Source organism: Petromyzon marinus, chromosome 13 (assembly GCF_048934315.1).
Source record: "Petromyzon marinus isolate PM22_M1 ecotype Great Lakes invasive population chromosome 13, UKy_Petmar_22M1.pri1.0, whole genome shotgun sequence".
NCBI classification, from domain to species: Eukaryota; Metazoa; Chordata; class Hyperoartia; order Petromyzontiformes; family Petromyzontidae; genus Petromyzon; species Petromyzon marinus.
In genome coordinates, this window is record NC_133679.1 from 15,645,010 (window position 1) to 15,670,662 (window position 25,653).

A 25,653-nucleotide genomic window follows, 5' to 3' on the forward strand; every position below is an offset into this window, starting at 1 on the left:
TGTCATGAAGGTATGGAGTTGTGTGATGAGGTGTATGATGAGGTGCGAGTGTGTGACGAGGTGTGAGTGCGGTTAGCGCTACGCTGCGCTGCTAACCCGGCGACCCGAGTTCGATTCCCGCTCACGGCCAACATCATTGGCGATTATCTGAGTCGATCCTGGGCCTCCCCTAGATCGACTCAGCCTCAAATGAGTACATGGTATGGTGTGTAAACATCGCCACTGGGGAGACAAAGGCGGCCGGTCATGGTTCTGGCCACCCACCCCCTCGTGCGCCATTCTGGCCTTCATAGTTGCTCGCTAACAGCACTTGCCCCAACGGTCTGTTAAGGCTATACGGGTGATCTTTGTCTTTGTAATGAAGTGTGAGTGATGAGGTGAGGTCCTCGTCCTCACCAAGTGTAGAGGAGCACGGAGGCCGTGATGAGGGTCAGGAAGCCAAGGAAGATGGCGAGGATGAAGAGGTTGGAGCAGAGGAGTTTAGTACACTTTGGAGGATCTGCCACACCAGGCCGCACCATACCAACCACACTTTATAAACCACACCAACCACAACTCATCAACCACATAATCCACACCCATGATGACGATGATGGTGACGATGATGATGGTGATGATGATGGAGATGCTGATGGTGACGATGACAGTTATGATGCTGATTGTGACGATGATAATTACAATGATAGTAACGATGATCATAATGTTACCTGTTGTGAAGCACTCCCCCCACTCTTCGTTGGGCGATGCTGTTAATATCCCGGCCGTCGTCACATTCTCTGAGGTGGTGGTTTCTGTGCCACCACACGCAATCACACACAACCTTACGCAACCACATGCAACTTTACAAAACTGAACCCAACCACACATGACGATTCATCCATATACCCAGAGCCTTCACTCAACAACTCACTCACCCACTCACTAAGTCACCCACTCACCACACTGCAGGTCACCTCACTTCTCTCTCCGCTCCTTCCCTCTCACTGCTTCACGTTGGAATGTCCTCCCTTCATCTCTTCCACCCCCACAAGCTGTTGTCATAACCTCGCTCAACGCTGTCTGTTGCTGGCCACGTGCTTGGAAACTTTGATACAAATAAAAATCCGTAGCACCACCACCAGAGGGCGCATAGCTCACAGAGAAGGCCCTTGCCGATGACATCTGGCAGTTCACCAGCATTGGTTCCGATGTGAGCCTGGCTTTGCTGATAAAACACAGAACCTGGAAAACAGTCCAGAATTTGCCTGTATAGTAGTCCGTCGGTTAACGTTTTTAATCAGTTCCACGAAAACTACTGCTCACCGAAATAACGGTTAATCCAATATGGGAGCCTGCATGTTAACTGTTTCCACTGCCAAAACAGAAAACGAAATGTAAACAAAGCCAGTCGAGGTATGAAGGGTCACAAATGGGCGTCGCTGTTTGGCTGATGCATCCTCAGCCCACTTACGAGCGCTCGGATTGTAAATTGGCGCCCGCGTGCATAACGTAAACACATTACCGCTCGTCAAAATGTTAACGTTAGTCGAAACCATGGGGTCCTATGGGAAGCAAAACATGAACCGAAAAACCGTGAACCGATGTCACTATTAACCGAGGAACTCCTGTATTGCACCAATACTACTGCGCTTATGGAATTGCAGTGGGGAGGCAGTGTGGCTTGTAGGATGGGTAAACATTTATTCATGGATTCAGACAAATGCATCGTGCATTTGAGAATCTAGGGAGACGAAGGTGGTCGAGCACTGCCCCCTCAAGCGCCATTCTGGCCTTCATCGGTGCTCGCACACAGCACTTGCCTCAAACAGCCTGTGGAGACTACACGGGTGATCTTTGTATTGGTGTGTTTTGTGGTAGCGCTGTCAGAATGGTTAGCGCATTGAACCCAGTGGCCCTAGTTCGATTCCTGGCCATGGCTATTGATAATTATCTGAACCAGCCATAGGCCTCGCCTAAGTCGAATCGGCCTTCGTAGGTGCTGCTCGTAAACAGAACTTGTCTCAACAGCCTATGCAGGCTACAACGGAGACCTTTATATTCTAATCTAATCTCTTAAGTCTTCATGGCGTTGGCTGAAAGGTTCCAGTTACCGTATTTTCCCGCATATAGCCCGCATACACATATAACCCGCAGACGCATATACCCTGCAAAAATTGCGTTTTGTGTAAAACAAATTTCAGAGAGCCCGCACCTCCATATACCCCACATTCATTCATATCTATAACGTCGTTACCATAGCTTAATTCCATCATATTAATACGAAGTTTACATTTGTAATACATTCCACTTTCAGTTGTTAACATTAAAATACGTGCACAAAGAAAAACTAACCGGAAACGAGTTAACTTAAAACAGTAAATAAGTAACACAAGTAAATATCCAATAAATAAGTAACACATAACTTGTAGATAAGTAAGTAAGTAAGCGTACTGTGAGGCTTACCAGCATTCGACCTCATCATATGACCGGTAGTTACGTCTGTACAGTTTTAGCACTGGTAGATTCCGCACTGCGCAGACAATAGCGGCACTACGGTTACGCCATTGCCTCGCCCCCAACCCCCACCTCTCTCTACCCCCACTTCAAACATTGTCGTTTCATTGTACAAACCATTCGAATAATTAAAAACGTGATAACATGTGCAATTTCTGTGTGAGTGGTTTGTTCAGCAGTGCTTTAGTCAAAGGTAAGTGTTGCATAGTGAATGGTCCTACCATGAAAATTTTAACGAGTTACAGTGAGGGAAAAAAGTATTTGATCCCCTGCAGATTTTGTACGTTTGCCCACTGACAAAGAAATGGTCAGTATATAATTTTAATGGTAGGTTTATTTGAACAGTGAGACAGAATAACAACAAAACAATCCAGAAAAACGCATGTCAAAAATGTTATGTTAATGAGGGAAATAAGTATTTGACCCCCTCTCAATCAGAAAGATTTCTGGCTCCCAGGTGTTTTTTATACAGGTAAAGAGCTGAGATTAGGAGCACACTCTTAAAGGGAGTGCTCCTAATCTCAGCTTGTTACTTGTATAAAAGACACCTGTCCACAGAAGCAATCAATCAATCAGATTCCAAACTCTCCACCATGGCCAAGACGAGACCTCTCCAAGGATGTCAGGGACAAGATTGTAGACCTACACAAGGCTGGAATGGGCTACAAGACCATTGCCAAGAAGCTTGGTGAGAAGGTGACAACAGTTGGTGCGATTATTCGCAAATGGAAGAAACACAAAAGAACTGTCAATCTCCCTCGGCCTGGGGCTCCATGCAAGATCTCACCTCGTGGAGTTGCAATGATCATGAGAACGGTGAGGAATCAGCCCAGAACTACACGGGAGGATCTTGTCAATGATCGCAAGGCAGCTGGGACCATAGTCACCAAGAAAACAATTGATAACACACTATGCCGTGAAGGACTGAAATGCTGCAGCGCCCGCAAGGTCCCCCTGCTCAAGAAAGCACATATACATGCCCGTCTGAAATTTGCCAATGAACATCTGAATGATTCAGAGGACAACTGGGTGAAAGTGTTGTGGTCAGATGAGACCAAAAGGGAGCTCTTTGGCATCAACTCAACTCGCCGTGTTTGGAGGAGGAGGAATGCTGCCTATGACCCCAAGAACACCATCCCCACCGTCAAACATGGAGGTGGAAACATTATGCTTTGGGGGTGTTTTTCTGCTAAGGGGAATGGACAACTTCACCGCATCAAAGGGACGATGGACGAGGCCATGTACCGTCAAATCTCGGGTGAGAACTTCCTTCCCTCAGCCAGGGCATTAAAAATGGGTCGTGGATGAGTATTCCAGCATAACAATGACCCAAAACACACGGCCAAGGCAACAAAGGAGTGGCCTAGCCAGTCTCCAGACCTTAATCCCATAGAAAATCTGTGGAGGGAGCTGAAGGTTCGAGTTGCCAAACGTCAGCCTCGAAACCTTAATGACTTGAAGAAGATCTGCAAAGAGGAGTGGGACAAAATCCCTCCTGAGATGTGTGCAAACCTGGTGGCCAACTACAAGAAACGTCTGCCCTCTGTGATTGCCAACAAGGGTTTTGCCACCAAGTACTAAGTCATGTTTTGCAGAGGGGTCAAATATTTTTTTCCCTCACTAAAATGCAAATCAATTTATAACATTTTTGACATGCGTTTTTCTGGATTTTTTTGTTGTTGTTATTCTGTCTCTCACTACTCTTTGGTTCTATTCGGTAAAGTCACGTAGGTAAAAAATAAAACAACAAAAATCACGATGTTTCGGCCACAACACAAGTGGCCTTCATCAGGTGAAGGGACCAGACTGTCTAGAGGACAGCGCTGGAGTGAACAAATCTCACGAGGCAATTCAGATTTACAAACACAGACACAATTTCAACCGAGAGGATGGTTTCAAATTAAGCAACCATTGGAAAGATGTTCTGAATCAAGCCAAACATTAAACTAATTTTCAATGGTACAGTATATTTTTTCAAGTAGTGGTATCCCAAACTTTCGCAGCTGCTTAAATTCCCTTTTCACACCATCAACATGTAAACTCCCCCTCCCCACCTCGCCGGCCTGCACATGTTCACCCCCTCTACACCGTTCATCATGCTAAGTCCACCAATTAAATGCTAATTTTCATGCTAATTCCTTTGTCAAGGCGCTCTGTTTCCTCTCACACAGCTTAAAGGTCACGGTCTGAGCTTGGCTGTGTTCACTCCAGCGCTGTCCTCTAGACAGTCCGGTCCCTTCACCTGATGAAGGCCACTTGTGTTGTGGCCAAAACGTCGTGATTTTTGTTGTTTTATTTTTTACCTCCGTGACTTTATCGAATAGAACCAAAGAGTATGGATCCTTGCAGTCACGAAAGCTTTAAATCTAGAACTGCCTCTCACTGTTCAAATAAACCTACCATTTAAATGATAAACCGATCATTTCTTTGTCAGTGGGCAAACGTACAAAATCAGCAGGGGATCAAATACTTTTTCCCTTACTGTATGACATGTCACCTCCATATACCCCGCAGGGTCTTGTTTTATTTGTAAAAAGTGGTATACCCCGCGGGTTACTGTACTCAGAGCCTTACATTATGTCTAAAACATTCCAAGCGTGCCCCCAGTGGCAGCTAAACCGCCATCCCTGTGCGGTTCCTGCTGAACGTGTGATACCAATTCAGAGATATGCGGCGCAATTTTTCGACTTTGTACAAATTCCGATTCGTGACACTCCCGTGAACGATGTCACCGCAAGTGAAGCAGGCGGTGGCAAGTAAAAATGTCACGGTCAATACCCTGGACTCGAGTATTAATCGGGGTGGCCCGCCAAATTAACAAGCGCGGTGGCGCAGGCGAGCGTCACCACCGGGACAGGACTGACCGACCCAGGAGCTCCCGGCACCGCTCCACTCGCTCCAATTGCCCACGAAGCGGTCGCGCGCTGCCACCTCGACGAGCAGCGGCGCGCCGGGCCGAGCGTCCTTCACGAGGAACCGCGGCTCGTCCAGCCTGTCGTCCAACTGGGGCCGTGTAGGAGGGGCAGCGGGGGGGTGGCACCGCACGGGGGAGACACGCAGAGACACGCGGTAAGACGCGGTGACGCGCAGAGTGGCGAACTAGACGCAGGGACACGTGTAGAGTCGCACAGAAACATGCAGAGAGACAGATACGTGGGCGTATAGAAACGTAGGGAGACGTACTGACACACAGAGACACTGACACGCACGGGCATTTTTCAATCCACTGCGGGATGCAGGCTTCCCTACCCAGTGTGCAGGGCTTCCTTTCTCTTTCCCTAACCCTCCCCCATTCCCCCCCCCCCCAACTCACCACCCTCCATGTTTCATGCTGCGGGTGGCGCGAACGCACGGCGTACAGCAGCTGGAACCCGGGGTCGTTGGACCACGTGGGCGGCATTTGCCACGTAACCAGCAGTTGGCGTGGCTGTCCGGACACGGGTGTCATCGTCACCCCGATGGGGGGGTCCGGCATCACTGCAGAGGGAAGGGGGTGGGGGGATTGTTCATGAGAGAGAAGGTGGGGAGCAGAGGGTTTATACATGGGGGAATGTAGGAGTACAGGAGGAAGAGACAACGTGGGGCAGCAGAGTGAGAGACCGATAGGTACACATAGCGAGACACGTGGAGACTTAGGGGGAGACACGGGGAGACTTAGGGGGAGACACGGGGAGATTTAGGGGGAGACACGGGGAGACTTAGGGGGAGACACGGGGAGACTTGGGGGGAGACACGGGGAGACTTAGGGGAAGACACGGGGAGAAGGGGGAGACACGTGGAGACTTAGGGGGAGATACGGGGAGACTTAGGGGGAGACACGGGGAGACTTAGGGGGAGACACGGGGAGACTTGGGGGGAGACACGGGGAGACTTAGGGGAAGACACGGGGAGAAGGGGGAGACACGTGGAAACTTAGGGGGAGACACGGGGAGACTTAGGGGGAGACACGGGGAGATTTAGGGGGAGACACGGGGAGACTTAGGGGGAGACACGGGGAGACTTAGGGGGAGACACGGGGAGACTTGGGGGGAGACACGGGGAGACTTAGGGGGAGACACGGGGAGAAGGGGGAGACACGTGGAGACTTAGGGGGAGACACGGGGAGACTTAGGGGGAGACACGGGGAGACTTAGGGGGAGACACGGGGAGACTTAGGGGGAGACATGGGGAGACTTAGGGGGAGACACGTGGAGAAGGGGGAGACACGGGTAGACTTAGGGGGAGACACGTGGAGAAGGGGGAGACACGTGGAGACTTAGGGGGAGACACGGGGAGACTTAGGGGGAAACACGGGAAGACTTAGGGGGAGACACTGGCAGACCAGCTCCAGGACACCCCGTCTCCCCCAGGCCCCCCGCCCCCCCGTACCAATGGAATCGAGCAGGAAGAACGTGGTGGCCGTGCGGCTGTGGCCATAGGCGTTGATGGCCCTGGCGCTCACACGGTACCGGCTCGTGCTGAACAGCAACGGATCGCGCACCGTGCAGGTCCCCACCGTGGCAGCAGGAGGGGCCCCTGTGGAGGGAGCCCCGCTGGGGGGGGCCTCGGGGGGGCACGGCAACTCCAAGCCGTTGGACGCGTGCCTGCACACGCCACGCGCAGAGACACGCCGCGCCCACAGACACGCCGCGCCCACAGACACGCCGCGCCCACAGACACGCCGCGCCCACAGACACGCCGCGCCCACAGACACGCCGCGCCCACAGACACGCCGCGCCCACAGACACGCCACGCGTGCACGGATGAGAAGGCAGACGAATGGATGGAGCGGCAGACGGATGAAGAGACGGTGCGGACAGGCCCCCGGTGCCGGACTCACCAGTACGTGGCGACCACGGTGTCGGCTAGCCCCCCTGTGGGGGGCACGCGCCAGGAGCAGGTGAAGCTCTCGGGGTAACTCCGCGAGCGACAGTGCAGCTCGGGCACCGCGGGGGGCTCTGTGCCAGGACACAAAAACCATCACCACCACCAACATAACCACCAAACCATCACCACCACCATCAACAACAACAACAACCGCCATTCGCCACTAAGTGGCGGTGACGTCACCACGACGCTTGTGCCAGGCTATGTGCACCCTGAGGCTACATGAAGTGTCGAATGCCCGCTGGCAGGAGGTCACGGGGCAGACCCTGGTGCCACGGGTCGACTGACTGAGATGACCGAGATGACTGGCTGATGCACCACCTGTGCCCCCTACTGTGCCATCCTGCTGTGCTTTAGCTACCCGGCGCTCCGCTCGTTGTTCTGAGCGTCGCTCCTCCGCCCTCCGTTGTTGTTGGAGGGCGACTACCTCCAACTGCCCAGTAGCATCCTTCACGAGTCTCCTCCACAGAGGCCGATCTTGACACCGCTGGTACCAGTCATCGGCAAGTCCACTCAGCTCCACGTCTTCCTGTACCACATCACTCCATCTCTTCTCTAGCCCGTGCTGCGCCTGCTTTGCCCCCTCGATCCGGCCGAACAAAAGCTGTTGAGGCATGCGGTGGCTGGGCATGCGGGCTACATGACCCAGCCATCGCAGCCTTGCCTGCCGGAGGAGCTCACCGATGGGACCTTGCCCAGATCTTTCAAGGATTTGTGAGCTCCTCACACAATCCAGTCTGGTTAAACCCAGGATGGATCGTAGGCAGGCCAGCCTAAATGTTTCTAACCGGCGAAGATGTTCCATTAGGGGGGTCCACATTTCGCAAGCGTAGAGAAGGGAGGGAATGACCGTGTCCGAGAAGACCTGAAGCTTAGTGCGGAGCAACAGACCAGGTAGCTTCCACACAGCGTTACGCAACCGATGAAAAGATATTGCCGCTCGACTGATTCGGAGTGAGACCTCTGCTGTTAAACTGGAGCCGGTCATAAGCACACTGCCCAGGTATGGGAAACTCTCCACTCTTTCCACAACTGCCCCATCACCGATTGGGAGTTGTGGGGGTGAAGTGTCCGATGGTACAAAATACCCAGGCAGGTGCTTAGTTTTGGTGGGGCTGATGGTAAGGCCCCATCTCTTAGTGGCACGCTCCAGTCTCAGCAGCAGCGTCTCCAACTCCTCCACTGACTGAGCAGCTATTACCAAATCATCAGCATACATAACGTGGTTGAGCAATAGGGAACCATCCCTTGACCGCACCCGGGCATTGATTAGCCTCCCATCATATCTGTACCATATGGAGATTCCCCCGGTACAGCTATTGAAGGCTTCACGTACTACGTGGTCAAAATAGATGTTATATAATGTGGGAGCCAGAGGACATCCCTGTCGCACCCCAAGGTGTACAGGGAATGGCTCTGACTCCCGGCCACGTAGTTTTACCCGGGCCCGCTCACCATCATGAAGGTCCTTAATGATCGTGAGCAGAGGGTCAGGTACTCCAAAAGCACGAAGAACGACCCAGAGCCCAGGCCTACTGATGGTATCATAGGCCTTGACCAGGTCAATAAAGCAGAGATGTAGGTCTTGTTGGAATTCCCTACACCACTGCTGTAGCAGACGGACAGAAAATATGGTATCTGTACAGAACCACCCTGGCCTGAAACCACATCGGGGCTCCACAAGCCTCTCCTCAGCGTGCCTGGGAAGGCGACGTTGAATAATCATTGCCAGGATCTTTCCTGGCACACTGAGGAGGGAAATGCCCCTGTAATTGTAGTTTGTGCGGTCCTCCTTCTTAAAGAGGGGGATCACCAGGGCATCCTTTCAATCCGGCGGAATCCATACAGTGATCCAGAATGTTACGATGTCATATAGGGCAGTCTGCACACAAACGCCACCCTTCCTCAGCAGTCCGCTTGGGTGATCATCTCTGCCCGGCGCTTTTCCTGGTCTCAGACTCTGGATCACCTTCAGTACTTCCTCAACAGATGGCACTTTAGCCAGCCACTCACAGGGGGTGGCTACTTCTTCCAATATTTGAGGCACTGCAGCCTCAGCAGGGTCATCCCCACGTTGCCCTATGATGTTTTCCAGGCTGAGGGATTTCCCCTCCCCCAAGACCTCACTGAAATGCACAGCAAATCTGAAAAACCTGTTTCTGGGGGCTGGAGATCGGGTCACCTTTCTTTCTGCGAAGCATGGCGATGGGTGGAGCGCTGCAAGTTACACTTCTCATCGAGTTAAAGAGTGATTCGTGATCACGAGCTACTGAGGCAGATTACATCTGGGGGAACAGTGTCTTGGTAATTACAAGCATATGGACTCCACAGAAGTCTTGCAGCCTCCTACCGTTGTTGTTGAGCTGATCTGGCCCATGATTTCCAATCACTCCAGCCCAGGTGCCTGCGTCATGACTAACTCGGGCATTCAAGTCACCCAATAGGATATCTCGAGAGGCCACTTTAGCTATGATCTGTGACTGGATGTCATAGAAGGCATCTGACTCATCGGCTTTGTCTGCATCCCTCCACTGATGTTTGTCTTCAGTGGGGGCATAAGCCACCACCACCATTCCTCACCGCCATCACCACCATCTTCATCATCACCATACCATCACGACCTCCACCATCACCACCATCACAACTACCACCACTGTCATCACTTACTCCCCATCCGACCCCCACTCAGCTCCCCCTTGCCCACCCGCACCCCCTCACCTCCGACCCTGAGCTCCACCACGTCCAGGAGTGTGGAGGTGCCCCACTCCAGGCACTCGTACTTCCCAGCCTGGGTGGCGCGCACCGATTGCAGTACCAGCACGGGGGGGCTGGGCAGTGGAGGGGGGGGGGTCATCGGGTTAATTAGTTAATTAGGGGGAGCTATATATGTGCAAGTCACTGTGTGTGTGTGGCGGAGCAGAAGTGGAGCGGTAAGCGCGTTTCGCTCCGAGCCCGGAGACCCCGGTTTGATTCCCTTAAGTGGCCACCAACATCGGTGACGATTATCTGAACCGGTCCTGGGCCTACCCTAGGTTGAGTCAGCCTTAAATAAGTACGTGGTGTGGTGTGTAAACTTCAGCATAGGGGACATAAAGCCAGCCCGGCGTGGTGCTACCCGCCCCCACCTTCTCGTGTGCCGTGCCCGCCTTCATAGGTTAGCGTTGGTATGCAGACTGCCCTATATGACATCACAACAACAGTCGGGACCACTGGAAGGGTTCCGCAGGATTGGAAGGATGCCCTGGTGACCCCCCTCTTAAAGAGCGGGGAACCACACAGACTGTAACAACACTTGTTCCAACAGTTTGTTCAGGCTACAAGGGGGGTCTTTGTCTGTGCGTGTACAGTACGTGTGTGTGTGTGTGCTGACCCGACGGTGGAGGTCACGGGGTCAGGGGGCACGCCCCCCAGCGGGTGGAGTCGCCAGGTCACGCGATGCGTACTCGCCCTGCAGCTCAGGTTCACGGAGTCCCCACGACGCACGTGAAGTACAGGGGGCCCTGCCAAGCGACACGACCATGCCCTTCATCATCACCACCATGGCCATGTCCTTCATCATCACCACAGCCATGCCCTTCATCATCATTACGGCCATGCCCTTCATCATCACTACAGCCATGCCCTTCATGATCATTACAGCCATGCCCTTCATGATCATTACGGCAATGCCCTTCATCATCACTACAGCCATGCCCTTCATGATCATTACGGCCATGCCCTTCATCATCATCACCACGGCCATGCCCTTCGTTATCAGCATCATCATCATCATCATCACGACCATGCCCTTCACCTTGTGAGGGTTGGGGGTGGTGAGGGGGGCTCCCCGTCGTGAGGGGGGCAGCCCTCGCGTCCAAACGTAGCTCTTGGGCAGGGGTCGCGATGCCCGAAGTGACGAGGAGGAGGGCGAGGAGCGGCAGGAGCATGGGCATCTGTGGAGAGAAGGGGGGGAGGGAGCATGGTGCTTGTGGGTGAGGCGGTGGGTAGTGCCCTGGGTTTGTGGTTGTGAGATTGTGGATTTGTGGTTGTGATGTTGTCGTGTGTGTGTAAAGGGCGCAGTGGCGCAGTTGTTAGCGGCCGGTTCCCCAGTTTGACTCTTGCCCATGGCTAACATCCAGTGATGAATATCTGAAACCGGTCCTGGGCCTCCCCTAGGTCGACTCGCCTTTAAATGTGTACCTGGGGAGACAAAGGCGTTCTCATCTGGTCAAAATAAGTAACTAGAGTCTCGTGGCGCTTTTTCAGGAGGAACCTGCCAAGTCCTCGGAGCAGCGGATCGATAGTTGTTGTTGCTGTAGTGCGATCCCAATTGACCTGTCTGCAGGTAGATTTCGCAAATGTGGAGCATGTGTATCGGTATGTGTGTATATATATATACATCAACTGCTTATGCTGCTGTGGTTGTGCAGCCGAGTATTATGATGGGCTATGATGAAGGATCATTGCCCGAAATGCAGCTGATTATATTTTTATTTTAAGGTCTATCACACACACGCAGTGTTATTGAGGAATGTGTTTAGAGTGTGTATGTGGCTGTACGGTGTAGCTGAGTGTGTGTGGCTGTACGGTGTAGCTGAGTGTGAGTGTGTGTGGCAAAGTGTCCTCCTGGACAGCTGTGAAAAAGAGCGTTACAGCTTCAGTATAAATACATATTCTGATTCTGAAAACATATTCTGTTTCTGATCTGCCAGTCATCTCGATCAGTCAACCCATGGCACCTGGGTCTGTCCCGTGACCAGTCAGCTAGCCTTGGATACTTCATGTGGCCTCAAAGTGCACTTGCCCGGGCACAAGCACCGTGGTGACGTCACCGCCACTTAGTTGTGAACGACGGTGGTGGTTGTGGTTGTTGTGATCGTGCCATTGGCCACGTGGAATGTTCAGACTCTCGTTGCGGAGGAGAGGCTGCCACTCCTGCCACTCCTCTGTCGGGAGATGGACTGGTTCTGCCTGGACTTTTGCGGAATACAGGCGGATCTGGTGGACCGGTTTTGGCTCCAGTCATCATGAGGGGTGGACAGTTGTCCACTCGGGGCAGAAAACTACAAAATAATTAAAGTGGTGTGGGAGCGTGGTGGTGAGGTGTGGGAAGCTGTAAGTCCTAGGCTACTGTGGGCTCACCTCCCCATCAACAAGAGGTGAGGAATGTGGTGGTTGCTTACGCCCCAACCGAAGGTGAACATCAGTGGAGGCTGTTGAGTCAGATGCCTTCTGTAAACTCCTGTTCCAGGTGCTAGCTAAAGTGGCTCCTCGGGATAGAGTCATCCTGTTGGGTGACTTTAATGCCCAAGTTGGTCATGATGCTGGCACCTGGTCTGGCATGGGCCAGGTCAGCTCAATAATAAAGGAAGGAGGCTGCTCGACGTCTGTGCAGTCCATGGGCTCGTAATGACGAACACACTGTTCTAATATCGGCGCATCCACACAACATCATGGATGCACGCCAGGTCCAAGCAAGAACATCTGCTGGACTATGTAATTATAGGCCAGTGGATGCGGGCCCATGTCCTTGACACCAGGACCTACCATGGAGCTGATCTGCCCACTGACCATCGACTTGTCATCTGTAAAATGCTCCTGCCATTCTTCCACTCTGGTGAGGATAGTTGCAAGCAGGAATTTCAACATCGCTTGCAGCTGGGGTTAGCATCATGCCCTCTCCTTCTGATGCTGAGGGCAAATGGGTGAAGTTCAGGACTGCGGCTCATGCAGCTGTAACAGCTGCATTGGGTATGCGGTCCAGACCTTCCTAGAGACCCTGGCTGAAGGAGGAGATGTTTTGGCTGGTTGAGAGAAAACGACAGGCTCACTCCCACCGTCTACAAAATCCAACATCGGAGAATGAGGAGGTTTACCGCAGCCTTCGCTGAGAGATTCGGAGAGCCGTGCAGCGCTGCAAGGATGAGTGGTGAGGGTGGGTTGCTGAGCAGATGGAATCTGCCTCAATAGCCTGCAATCACAAATCAATATTAAATTCCATCAAAAAAGTAACCTGCAGTGCCTCACCTATCACCATCCTTAAGGGAAAGAACAGTAATCCGATCTCCTACCCCCAGGACCAGATCTGCAGATTTGCAGAGCAGAAGTATCCACCCCTTCTGATTGGTTGGGTGAGGTGCCATCTGTGGAGGAAGTGTGAGGGGCGATCCAAAGTCTGAGACCAGGAAAAGCACCGGGCAGAGACGATCTCCCAAGCGAAATGCTGAGAGAGGGTGGCATCTGTGTGCAGACTGCCCTACATGACATCACCACAACTGTCTGGACCATAAGATGGGTTCCACAGGATTGGAAGGATGCCCTAATGATCCCCCCCTTTAAGAGGGGGGACCGCACAGACTGTAGGGGCATCTCTCATCTCAGTGTACTGGGAAAGGTCCTGGAAAGGATTATTCAACATTTCCTTGCCAGGCAAGGAAATTGTTTCAGATCAGGGCGGTCCTGTACGGATGGCATATTATCTGTCAGTTTGCTACAGCAGAGGTGTAGAGAATTCCAACACGACCTACATCTTAGCTTTATTGACCTGGTCAAGGCCTATGATACCATCAACAGGCCAGGGCTGTGAGCAGTTCTTCGTGTTTCAGAGTCCCTAACTCTGCTCCCTATCATTAAGGACCTTCACAATGATGGGCAGGCCCGGGTAAAGTTGCGTGGCCAGGAGTTGGAGCCATTCCCTGTTCACCTTGGGGTGCGACAGAGATGTCCCTGGCTCCCACATTATTTAAGATCATCTTTGACCACGCAGTTCGAGAAGCTTTGCATGGCTTACCAGAGACATTTCCATGTGGTATGGATACAACGAGAGGTTGATCGATGTTCCGGTGCAGTTGAGGGATCGCTCCCTATTGGTCAACCATGTTATGTATGCTGATGATCTGGTGATTGCTGCTCACTCAGAGGAGGAGTTGGAGGCACTGCTGCTGAACCTGGAGCTTGACACTAAGAGTCGGGGTCTTACCATCAGCCCCACCAAAACTAAGCACCTGCCTGGGTATTTTGTGCCACCAAACACTTCACCCCCTCAGCTGTCCATTGGTGATGGGGCAGTTGTGTAGAGAGTGGAGAGTTTCCCATACATTGGCAGTGTGCTTATGATCAGCTCCGGTTTGACAGCAGAGCTCTCCGAATCAGTCGGGTGGCATTATCTTTTCATCTGCTGTGCAATGCTGTGTGGAAGCTACCCGGTCTGTCACTCTGCATTAATTTTTGGGTCTTCTCGGCCACAGTCATCCCCTGCCTTCTCTACGCTTGTGAAACATGGACCCCTCTAATGGAACATCTGCACTGGTTAGAAACATTCAGGCTGTCATGCCTACGATCCATCCTGGATTTAACAAGGCTGAATTGTGTGAGGAGTTCACAAATCCTTGAACGCTCTGGACACATTCCAATCAGTGAGCTCCTCATGGCAGATAAGGCTGCGTTGGCTGGGTCGTGTACCCCGCATGCCCAGCCACCACATGCCCAAACAGCTTCTGTTTGGTCACATAGAGGGGACTAAACGGGCACGACATGGGCTGGAGAAGAGATGGATTGATGCAGTGCGGGAGGATGTGGAGCTGAGTGGACTTGCCGACAACTTATACCAGCGGTGTCAAGATCGGCCCCCATGGAGGAGGCTCGTGAAGGATGCTGCTGCTGAGCGGTTGGAGGCAGTCGCCCTCCAGCAACAATGGAGGGCAGAGGAGCGACACTCACAACAACGAGCGGAGCGCCGGGAGGATAATAAAATGTAACAAGTTGGCACAGTAGAGGGTACAGCTGGTGCATCTACCGGTCATCTCAGTCAGCCAACCCTTGGCACCTGGGTCTGTCCCGAAACCTCCTGTCAGCGAGCCTTCGACACTTCACGTGTCCTAAAAGTGCACCTGGCCTGGCACAGACGCCATGGTGACATCACCGTCACTTAGTGGCGAAAGGCGGGTATTGGTATTGTATTTGTATTGTGCGGTTGTGAGCCTCCCACACCACACTGCCCCACTCCGCTCTCCCCCTACTACACAGCTTCCCCTCCACTCCCCACTCTTGATTTTATCTCAACAGCCCCCTCCCTACAGTCTCCTCCCCCCCTTCCCAAAGCCCCCCCCCTTCCAAGGCCCCTCCCCCCTCTTTCAGGGCCCTCCTCCTAGGGCCTCTCCCCTAACATGCAGCTCTTACATGAACTGAATAAATCATTAAGCGGGGAGAGAGTGACAGGAAGGAGAGTGTGACGGGAGATTGAGGATGGAGAGTGAGAGAGGGGGTGGGACAGGAGGGAGAAGGCGAGGGGAGAGTGACAGGGGAGAGAGTATGGAGTCTCTGTTGATGTTGTTTCCTGGAATGGCTTTGTTTAGAAGCAGGGGGGTAGACAGAGTGGGAAGGCAGCAGGGGGTGGGGGTGAGCAGTCCTCAGTACAGTCAATGGGTTCACTAATTGAGAGCGTTCCGTTGGCACTTACAGTACTCTGTGATTGTACATCATTCCCGCATGGATTTATTTTAACGCCCGTGTCAATGTAGCGGCCTAAATTGGCTTAATGGGTCACGCGAAACCGTCACAAACACATCCTATACGGGGCGGGGTGGGCAGAGACATTCCGTCCTCTTGTAGGGTCCTGGGAAGAGAGGGAGCTGAGAGCGGGGGAATCACAGAACAACCCGCTCTCTCCGCTGTCTCTCCCAGCTCTCTCCCCACCCCCTATTTCATCTCTCTCTGCCTCCTCTCTCCCATCAGCTCCCTCTATTTCATCTACCCCCCTTCCACTATCATCTCTCTTATGAGGACAGGGAGAAGGAATGGCCGGGCCCAGATGTAGGGGATCAAGAAGAGAGTGGTGGTGGTGGTGATGAGAGGGTGGTGGTGATGATGATGAGAGGATGGTGGCGATGAGAGGGTGGTGGTGGTGATGATGAGAGGGTGGTGGTGGTGGTGATGATGATGAGAGGGTGGTGGTGATGATGATGAGAGGGTGGTGGTGGTGATGATGAGAGGGCGGTGATGATGATGAGATGGTGGTGGTGGTGATGATGAGAGGGTGGTGGTGATGATGAGATGGTGGTGGTGATGATGATGAGAGGATGGTGGTGATGATGATGAGAGGGTGGTGGTGATGATGATGAGAGGGTGGTGGTGATGATGATGAGAGGGTGGTGGTGGTGATGATGATGATGAGAGGGTGGTGGTGATGATGAGAGGATGGTGGTGGTGATGATGAGAGGGTGGTGGTGATGATGAGAGGGTGGTGGTGATGATGAGAGGGTGGTGGTGATGATGATGAGAGGGTGGTGGTGGTGATGATGAGAGGGTGGTGATGATGAGATGGTGGTGGCGGTGATGATGAGAGGGTGGTGGTGATGATGAGATGGTGGTGGTGATGATGATGAGAGGATGGTGGTGATGATGATGAGAGGGTGGTGGTGATGATGATGAGAGGGTGGTGGTGATGATGATGAGAGGGTGGTGGTGATGATGAGAGGGTGGTGGTGATGATGAGATGGTGGTGGTGATGATGATGAGAGGGTGGTGGTGATGATGAGAGGGTGGTGATGATGAGAGGGTGGTGGTGGTGGTGATGAGATGGTGGTGGTGATGATGATGATGATGATGAGAGGATGGTGGTGATGATGATGAGAGGGTGGTGGTGATGATGATGAGTGTGGTGATGATGAGAGGGTGATGATGATGATGAGAGGGTGGTGGTGATGATGATGAGAGGGTGGTGGTGATGATGATGAGAGGGTGGTAGTGGTGATGAGAGGGTGGTGGTGATGATGAGAGGGTGGTGATGATGAGAGGGTGGTGATGATGATGATGAGAGGGTGGTGGTGATGATGATGATGAGAGGGTGGTGGTGATGGTGATGAGATGGTGGTGGTGATGATGAGAGGGTGGTGATGATGATGAGAGGGTGGTGGTGATGATGATGAGAGGGTGGTGGTGATGATGAGTGTGGTGATGATGAGAGGGTGGTGGTGGTGATGATGAGAGGGTGGTGATGATGATGAGATGGTGGTGGCGGTGAAGATGAGAGGGTGGTGGTGATGATGAGATGGTGGTGGTGATGATGAGAGGATGGTGGTGATGATGATGAGAGGGTCGTGGTGGTGATGATGAGAGGGTGGTGGTGATGATGATGATGAGAGGGTGGTGGTGATGAGAGGGTGGTGGTGATGATGAGAGGGTGGTGATGATGAGAGGGTTGTGATGATGATGATGATGAGAGGGTGGTGGTGATGATGATGAGAGGGTGGTGGTGATGATGATGAGAGGGTGGTGGTGATGATGATGAGAGGGTGGTGATGATGAGAGGGTGGTGGTGATGATGAGAGGGTGGTGATGATGAGAGGGTGGTGGTGGTGATGAGAGGGTGGTGATGATGATGATGATGAGAGGGTGGTGGTGATGATGAGAGGGTGGTGATGATGAGAGGGTGGTGGTGGTGATGAGAGGGTGGTGATGATGATGATGATGAGAGGGTGGTGGTGATGGTGATGAGATGGTGGTGGTGATGAGAGGGTGGTGATGATGATGAGAGGGTGGTGGTGATGATGATGAGAGGGTGGTGGTGATGATGATGAGTGTGGTGATGATGAGAGGGTGGTGGTGGTGATGATGAGAGGGTGGTGATGATGATGAGATGGTGGTGGCGGTGATGATGAGAGGGTGGTGGTGATGATGAGATGGTGGTGGTGATGATGATGAGAGGATGGTGGTGATGATGATGATGATGAGAGGGTGGTGGTGGTGATGAGAGGGTGGTGGTGATGATGAGAGGGTGGTGATGATGAGAGGGTTGTGATGATGATGGTGATGAGAGGGTGGTGGTGATGATGATGAGAGGGTGGTGGTGATGGTGATGAGATGGTGGTGGTGATGATGAGAGGGTGGTGATGATGATGATGAGAGGGTGGTGGTGATGATGATGAGAGGGTGGTGGTGATGATGATGAGAGGGTGGTGGTGATGATGATGAGAGGGTGGTGATGATGATGAGAGGGTGGTGGTGATGATGATGAGAGTGTGGTGATGATGAGAGGGTGGTGGTGATGATGATGAGAGGGTGGTGGTGATGATGAGAGGGTGGTGGTGGTGATGAGAGGGTGGTGGTGATGATGATGAGAGGGTGGTGGTGATAATGAGAGGGTGATAATGATTATGATGAGAGGGTGGTAATGGTGATGATGAGAGGGTGGTGGTGGTGATGAGAGGGTGGTGGTGATGATGATGAGAGGGTGGTGGTGATGATGAGAGGGTGATAATGATTATGATGAGAGGGTGGTAATGGTGATGATGAGAGGGTGGTGATGATGAGAGGGTGATGATGATGATGAGAGGGTGGTGGTGATGATGATGAGAGGGTGGTGGTCATGATGATGAGAGGGTGATGATGATGATGATGAGAGGGTGGTGGTGATGATGATGAGAGGGTGGTGGTGATGATGACAGGGTGGTGGTGATGATGATGAGAGGGTGGTGGTGATGATGATGAGAGGTGGTGATGATGATGATGAGAGGGTGGTGGTGATGATGATGAGAGGGTGATGGTGATGATGAGAGGGTGGTGGTAGCACTGGCGGAGCCAGTGGGGGTGGAGTGGCACGTGCTCCCCCAATGATCCGATCGAAATCCCTAATATCGATCGGATCATTGGGGTTTATTAGTAATAATTCGAAATTTTGCGACCCCCACTGCCACTGTGTAGCATTTTATTACGTGCTAGGGACTCTATGAGATGATAGAACAATAGTCTGAATCCATAATTGGCAATAAGTAACGGCAAAGCAAATATACAGTGAGGGAAAAAAATATTTGATCCCCTGCTGATTTTGTACGTTTGCCCACTGACAAAGAAATAATCAGTCTATAATTTTAATAGTAGGTTTATTTGAACAGTGAGAGACAGAATAACTACAAAATCCAGAAAAACGCATGCCAAAAATGTTATAAATTGATTTGCATTTTAATGAGGGAAATAAGTATTTGACCCCCTCTCAATCAGAAAGATTTCTGGCTCCCAGGTGTCTTTTATACAGGTAACGAGCTGAGATTAGGAGCACACTCTTAAAGGGAGTGCTCCTAATCTCAGCTTGTTACTTGTATAAAAGACACTTGTCCACAGAAGCAATTAATCAATCAGATTCCAAACTCTCCACCATGGCCAAGACCAAAGAGCTCTCCAAGGATGTCAGGGACAAGATTGTAGATCTACACAAGGCTGGAATGGGCTACAAGAGCATTGCCAAGCAGCTTTGTGAGAAGGTGACAATAGTTGGTGCGATTATTCGCAAATGTAAGAAACACAAAATAACTGTCAATCTCCCTCGGCTTGGGGTTCCATGCAAGATCTCACCTCGTAGAGTTGCAATGATCATGAGAACGGTGAAGAATCAGCCCAGAACTACACGGGAGGATCTTGTCAATGATCTCAAGGCAGCTGGGACCATAGTCACCAAGAAAACCATTGGTTACACACTACGCCGTGAAGGACTGAAATCCTGCAGCGCCCGCGAGGTCCCCCTGCTCAAGATAGCACATATACATGCCCGTCTGAAGTTTGCCAATGAACATCTGAATGATTCAGAAGACAACTGGGTGAAAGTGTTGTGGTCAGATGAGACCAAAATGGAGCTCTTTGGCATCAACTCAACTCGCCGTGTTTGGAGGAGGAGGAATGCTGCCTATGACCCCAAGAACACCATCCCCACCGTCAAACATGGAGGTGGAAACATTATGCTTTTGGGGTGTTTTCCTGCTAAGGGGACAGGACAACTTCACCGCATCAAAGGGACGATGGACGGGGCCATGTACCGTCACATCTTGGGTGAGAACCTCCTTCCCTCAGCCAGGGCATTGAAAATGGGTCGTGGATGGGTATTCCAGCATGACAATGACCCAAAACACATGGCCAAGGCAACAAATGAGTGGCTCAAGAAGAAGCACATTAAGGTCCTGGAGTGGCCTAGCCAGTCTCCAGACCTTAATCCCATAGAAAATCTGTGGAGGGAGCTGAAGGTTCGAGTTGCCAAACGTCAGTCTCGAAACTTTAATGACTTGGAAAAGATCTGCAAAGAGGAGTGGGACAAAATCCCTCCTCAGATGTATGCAAACCTGGTGGCCAACTACAAGAAACGTCCGACCTCTGTGATTGCCAAAAAGGGTTTTGCCACCAAGTATTAAGTCATGTTTTGCAGAGGGGTCAAATACTTATTTTCCTCATTAAAATGCAAATCAATTTATAAAATTTTTGACATGCGTTTTTCTGGATTTTTTTGTTGTTATTCTGTCTCTCACTGTTCAAATAAACATACCATTACAATTATAGACTGATCATTTCTTTGTCAGTGGGCAAACGTACAAAATCAGCAGGGGATCAAATACTTTTTTCCCTCACTGTAAGTGACTCACAAAATTGTGCGCAGTTGCGTATAGAGTACACGACTTCCCTGAAGGCATCAACACCTTCAGCGAGCGCGATGTCGATCACACAACGCGGTTCGAATTCGACGCTCGATCGATGGCTGCACCATCGCCGCACACGCGTCGAATAAAAAGCAAGGGACAAGTCCTTACTTACTAACAACTCCTTACTTACTAACTCCTTACTTACTAACAACTCTATCATTTTTCATTGCTGGAGGGGTTGCCCCCCCCTACCTGAAAATGCGTCTCCTCTCTGCCTCGAGGTCGGTAATAATCGGTACGCGGATCGCTGATGCATCCTCGTCGTCACCACCGCCACCACCAACGATAACTCTCAAGAATCCAGACATGCAAATAGGCACCGGGCCACCCACATTTGACGCGGTCACTTCTCGGAATTCTAACGCCGATTCTGCTGATGATTACGAGCGAGCATGGTGCACATTGGAGCCCCGCGTCAAACTTGGGAGCCGTGGTCTCACGGAGAGGACCTCACCTCTAAACACCTGCAGGCACTTTCGCCAGCAGCGGTTCAAGCGAGCCTACGCTGATGAGACTCTCAATGTCGAATCCATGCCTGGAGATGGTGCTGAGCGAGCCTGACTCTGCTGATGAGGCACTGCATGTCGAGAGCGGTGGGGAGTTAAAACTGATATGGGGAGGAGTCGAATCGTCCACTTATCTATTCTGGGAATTATTCTGGTTCATATCCCAAAGCTGTATTTACCTCTGCACCTGGTGCACGTAGCCTGGCACGGACAGCCTTGCGGATGTCAGCGCCGCTGCGTTGCGAATGGCGACTCTTGCTCCTGGGCGTCAGGGACGTGGTAGGCGGTTGAACAGAGAAGCCGAATGGGGGAGCGGTGGCGCAATGGTTAGCGCACTGCGCATTCGAACCGGGCCACATGAGATTGACTCAGCATGGGGGAGAAAAAGGCGAACGGGCGTGGCTATGGCCACACCACCCCCTTCGTGTGTCGTTCAGGCCTTAATATGTGCTCGCTAAGAGCATTTGCCCCACCAGGCCGTTAAAAGCTACACGAGGAGTGTGCACGCGTTACGGATTGGGGAGCGGCGGTGCAGTGTTAAGCGCATTGCGCGAGGAACCCAGCGACTTGAAGTAAGATTCACGGCCAACGGTGGCGAATTACATCAGGCCCGTTCCTGGGCCGTCCCTTAGGTAGACTCGGCCTTAATTAAATTAGGAACTTGGCACTGCTGCAGAGACAAAGGCGGCCGGACGGGAGGCGCTCGTGCGCCCCCTTAACCATAACAAAGGGACGAGGCTACACAGCACCTGTCCCAGCAGTCTGTTAAGGCTATACGGGATATCTTTGTGTGATGGTGTATGTGAGTGATGGGATGTATCCGTGTGTGATGATGTGTGTGTGTGATTGTGTGTGATGGTTTGTGCGTGGGCGTCTGTATTTTGGAGCGTGATGGGGGGGGGTGATTTGGGTGTGTGTATTGGGTGTGTGTTGTGGAGTGTTTTGGTGTATTTGTGTGTGTGTTGGTGTGTGGGTGTGCGTGGGTGTGTGTGAGTGGGTGTGTGTGTGTGTTTTGGTGTGTGTGTGTCTGTGTGTGTCTGCGTGTGTGAGTGTGTCTGTGTGTGTGTGTGTCTGTGTGTGTGTGTGTCTGTGTGTGTGTGTCTATGTGTGAGTCTGTGTGTGTCTGTGTGTGTGGGTGTGTCTGTGTGTGTGTCTGTGTGTGTGTCTGTGTGTGAGTGTGTCTGTGTGTGAGTTTGTGTGTGTGTCTGTGTGTGTCTGTGTGTGTGTGAGTGTGTCTGTGTGTGTGTGAGTGTGTGAGTGTGTGTGTGTGAGTGGGTGTGTGTATACAAGTGTGTGTGTGTGTTGATGGTCCGGCAAAACAACCCCCTACCTCCTCATTGGTGCCAGATGGCAACGCTGTGGTGAGCAGTGCCATGGGGAAAGGGCCAGTTTAGATTGACCTTTCCCTTCATGGCGTTTGGAACCACCACAGCGGCCAAATGGGGGCTCTGGACGGGTGCGAGGGGCTGGTAATCCCTTCACTTTCAAATAAATTACCACGATACCATGGAATAAAAATCGAATTATGTGCCGGAGGCCCCGGGGGGACAACCCATTTGGCGGAGCCAGGAGATTTAATCCTGACCCTTGGGGTTCCTCCAGAAACAGAAAAAAACACTGTGGGTGGCCACGTGGAATATTCGAACGCTCACTGCGGAGGAGAGGCTGTCACTCCTCTGTCGGGAGCTGGACCGGTAACATCTGGATCTCTGTGGTATTCAGGAGGTCCGGTGGACTGGCTCTGGCTCCTGCCACCATGAGGGGTGGATTGTCCTCTACTCGGGGCAGGAGACTGCCAAACAACAGGGAGTAGCTCTTCTTCTGAACAAAATAATGAAGGGGGCATGGGAGCGTGGCGGTGAGGTGTGGGAAGTGATAAGCCCCAGGTTACTTTGGGCTCGCCTTCCCATCAACCAGAGGCAAGGAGTGGTGGTCATGGTTACTTATGCCCCCACTGAAGACGAACATCCGTGAAGGGATGCAGGCAAAGCCGATGAGTCAGATGCCTTCTATGACCTGCCACAGGTTCTAGCTAAAGTGGCCCCTCGGGATAGAGTCATCCTGTTGGGCGACTTTAATGCCCGAGTTGGCCCTGATGCTGGCACCTGGTCTGGAGTGATTGGAAGGCATGGGCCAGATCAGCTCAATAACAAGGGTAGCAGGCTGCTAGACTTTTGTGCAGCCCATGGGCTTGTAATTACCAACAGACTGTTCCGGCATCGGCATATCCACACAACATCATGGATCCATGCCGGGTCCAAGCAAGAAAATCTGCTGGATTACATAGTGATGGAACAGCAGATGCGGGCTCATGCCCTTGATACCAGGACCTACCGTGGAGCTGATCTGCCCACTGGCCATCGACTTGTCATCTGTAAGATGCGCCTGCCATTCTTCCACTCTGGTGGTGGATGTACACCCAGGACCCCATTCAAACCCATAGTGGCCTGGTCTCAGCTAGCTGATGAAAGTTGCAAGCGTGAATTTCAACATCGCTTGCAGCTGGGGTTAGCACCGTGCCCTCTCCTCCTGATTTCGAGGGAAAATGGGTGAGAGTTAGGACTGTGGCTCATGCAGCTGCAATGGCTGCTTTGGATACATGGTCCAAACCTCCCCAGAGACTCTGGCTGACAAAGGAGGTGTTCAGGCTGGCTGAGAAAAAGCGACAGGCCCACTCTCATCGTCGACAGCATCCCACATTAGAGAATTAGGAGGCATACCGCAGCCTTCGCTCGGAGGTTCGGAGAGCCATGAGGCTCTGCAAGGAGGGGTGGTGGTTGCGGGTTGCTGAGGAGATAGAATCTGCCCCAGTGGCCCGCGATCACAAATCGCTCTTTAATTCCATCAAAAAAGTAACTTGCAGTGCCACACCTATTACCATCATTAGGGGAAAAAACGGTGATCCAATCTCCGACCGCCACGAACAGATTTGCAGATTTGATTAACATTTCTGTGAGGTCCTGGGGGAAGGGAAATCCCTCAGCCTGGAAAACATCATGGGGCAAAGTGGGGATGACCCTGCTGAGGCTGCCGTGCCTCAAATATTGGAGGAAGAAGTTACCCCCTGTGAGTGGCTGGCTGAGGTGCCATATGTTGAGGAAGTACTGAATGCGATGCAGAGTCAAAGACCAGGAAACATAGTGGTTAGAGATGATCTCCCAAGTGAAATGATGAGGGAGGATGGTATTTGTGCACAGACTGCCCTACATGACATCATAACAACAGTCTAGACCACTGGATGGGTTCCGCAGGATTTTAAGGATCCCCTAGAGGTCCCCCTATTTAAGAAGGGGGGCCGTACAGACTCTAACAACGACAGGGGCATCTCACTCCTCAGTGTGCCGGGAAAGGTCCTGGCATGGATCATTCAACATTGCCTTGCCAGGCAAGCTGAGGAGAGGCTTGCGGAGCCCCAATGTGGTTTCAGGGAAGGTCGGTCCTGTACAGATGCCATATTTTCTGTCCGTTTTCTACAGCCGAGGTGTAGGGAATCCAACATTATTGACCTGGTCAAGGCCTATGATACCATCAGTAGGCTGGGGCTCTGAGTTGTTCTTCGTGCTTTCGGAGTCCATGACTTTCTGCTCACCATCATTAAGGACCTTCAGCGGGCCCGGGTAAAACTACGTGGCGAGGAGTCGGAGCCATTCCCTGTTCACCTTGGGGTGCGACAGGGATGTCCTTTGGCTCCCACATTATTTAACATCTATCTCGACCACGTAGTTCGTGAAGCCTTTGATGGCAGTACCAGAGGAATTTCCATCTGGTACAGATACAATGGGAGGCTGATCGATGCCCGGGTGTGATCAAGGGATAGCTCCCTATTGGTCAACCATGTTATGTATGCCGATGATCTGGTAATTACTGATTACTCAGAGGAGGAGTTGGAGGCACTGCTGCTGAACCTGGAGCTTGCCACTAAAAGGTGGGGACTTACCATCAGCCCCACCAAAACTAAGCACCTGCCTGGGTATTTTGTACCATTTTGGTGATGGGGCAGTTGTGGAGAGAGTGGAGAGTTTCCCATACCTGGGCAGTGAGCTCACGAACGGCTCTGGTTTGACAGCAGAGGTCTCACTCCAAATCAGTTGAGCGGCATTATCTTTTTATCAGTTGCGTAACGCTGTGTGGATGCTACCTGGTCTGTCGCTCCGCACGAAGCTTCGGGTCTTCTCGGCCACAGTCATTCCCTCCCTTCTCTACGCTTGCGAAACGTGGACCCCCTAATGGAACATCTTCACCGGTTAAAAACATTTAGGCTGGCCTGCCTCCGATCCATCCTGGGTTTAACCAGGCTGGATTGTGTGAGGAGCTCACAAATCCTTGAAAGATGTGGACAAAGTCTCATC

The 25,653-nt window shown here is 52.0% G+C and overlaps 1 protein-coding gene across 1 annotated transcript in view; it reads right to left on the reverse strand.

Annotated features, from left to right (window-relative positions):
• Positions 1–25,653, reverse strand: part of LOC116942099 (ciliary neurotrophic factor receptor subunit alpha-like) — a 35,350-nt gene that overhangs the window by 3,051 nt on the left and 6,646 nt on the right. The window contains exons 2-11 of the mRNA XM_032953684.2: positions 21,484–21,565; positions 11,153–11,291; positions 10,730–10,859; positions 10,078–10,187; positions 7,313–7,430; positions 6,862–7,076; positions 5,807–5,970; positions 5,358–5,496; positions 708–791; positions 397–499 (exon numbers count right to left, since the gene is read on the reverse strand). Coding sequence (XP_032809575.1) covers positions 397–499; positions 708–791; positions 5,358–5,496; positions 5,807–5,970; positions 6,862–7,076; positions 7,313–7,430; positions 10,078–10,187; positions 10,730–10,859; positions 11,153–11,291 — 1,202 coding nt within the window. The 5' untranslated portion in view covers positions 21,484–21,565. The remainder of the gene's footprint in view (positions 1–396; positions 500–707; positions 792–5,357; positions 5,497–5,806; positions 5,971–6,861; positions 7,077–7,312; positions 7,431–10,077; positions 10,188–10,729; positions 10,860–11,152; positions 11,292–21,483; positions 21,566–25,653) is intronic.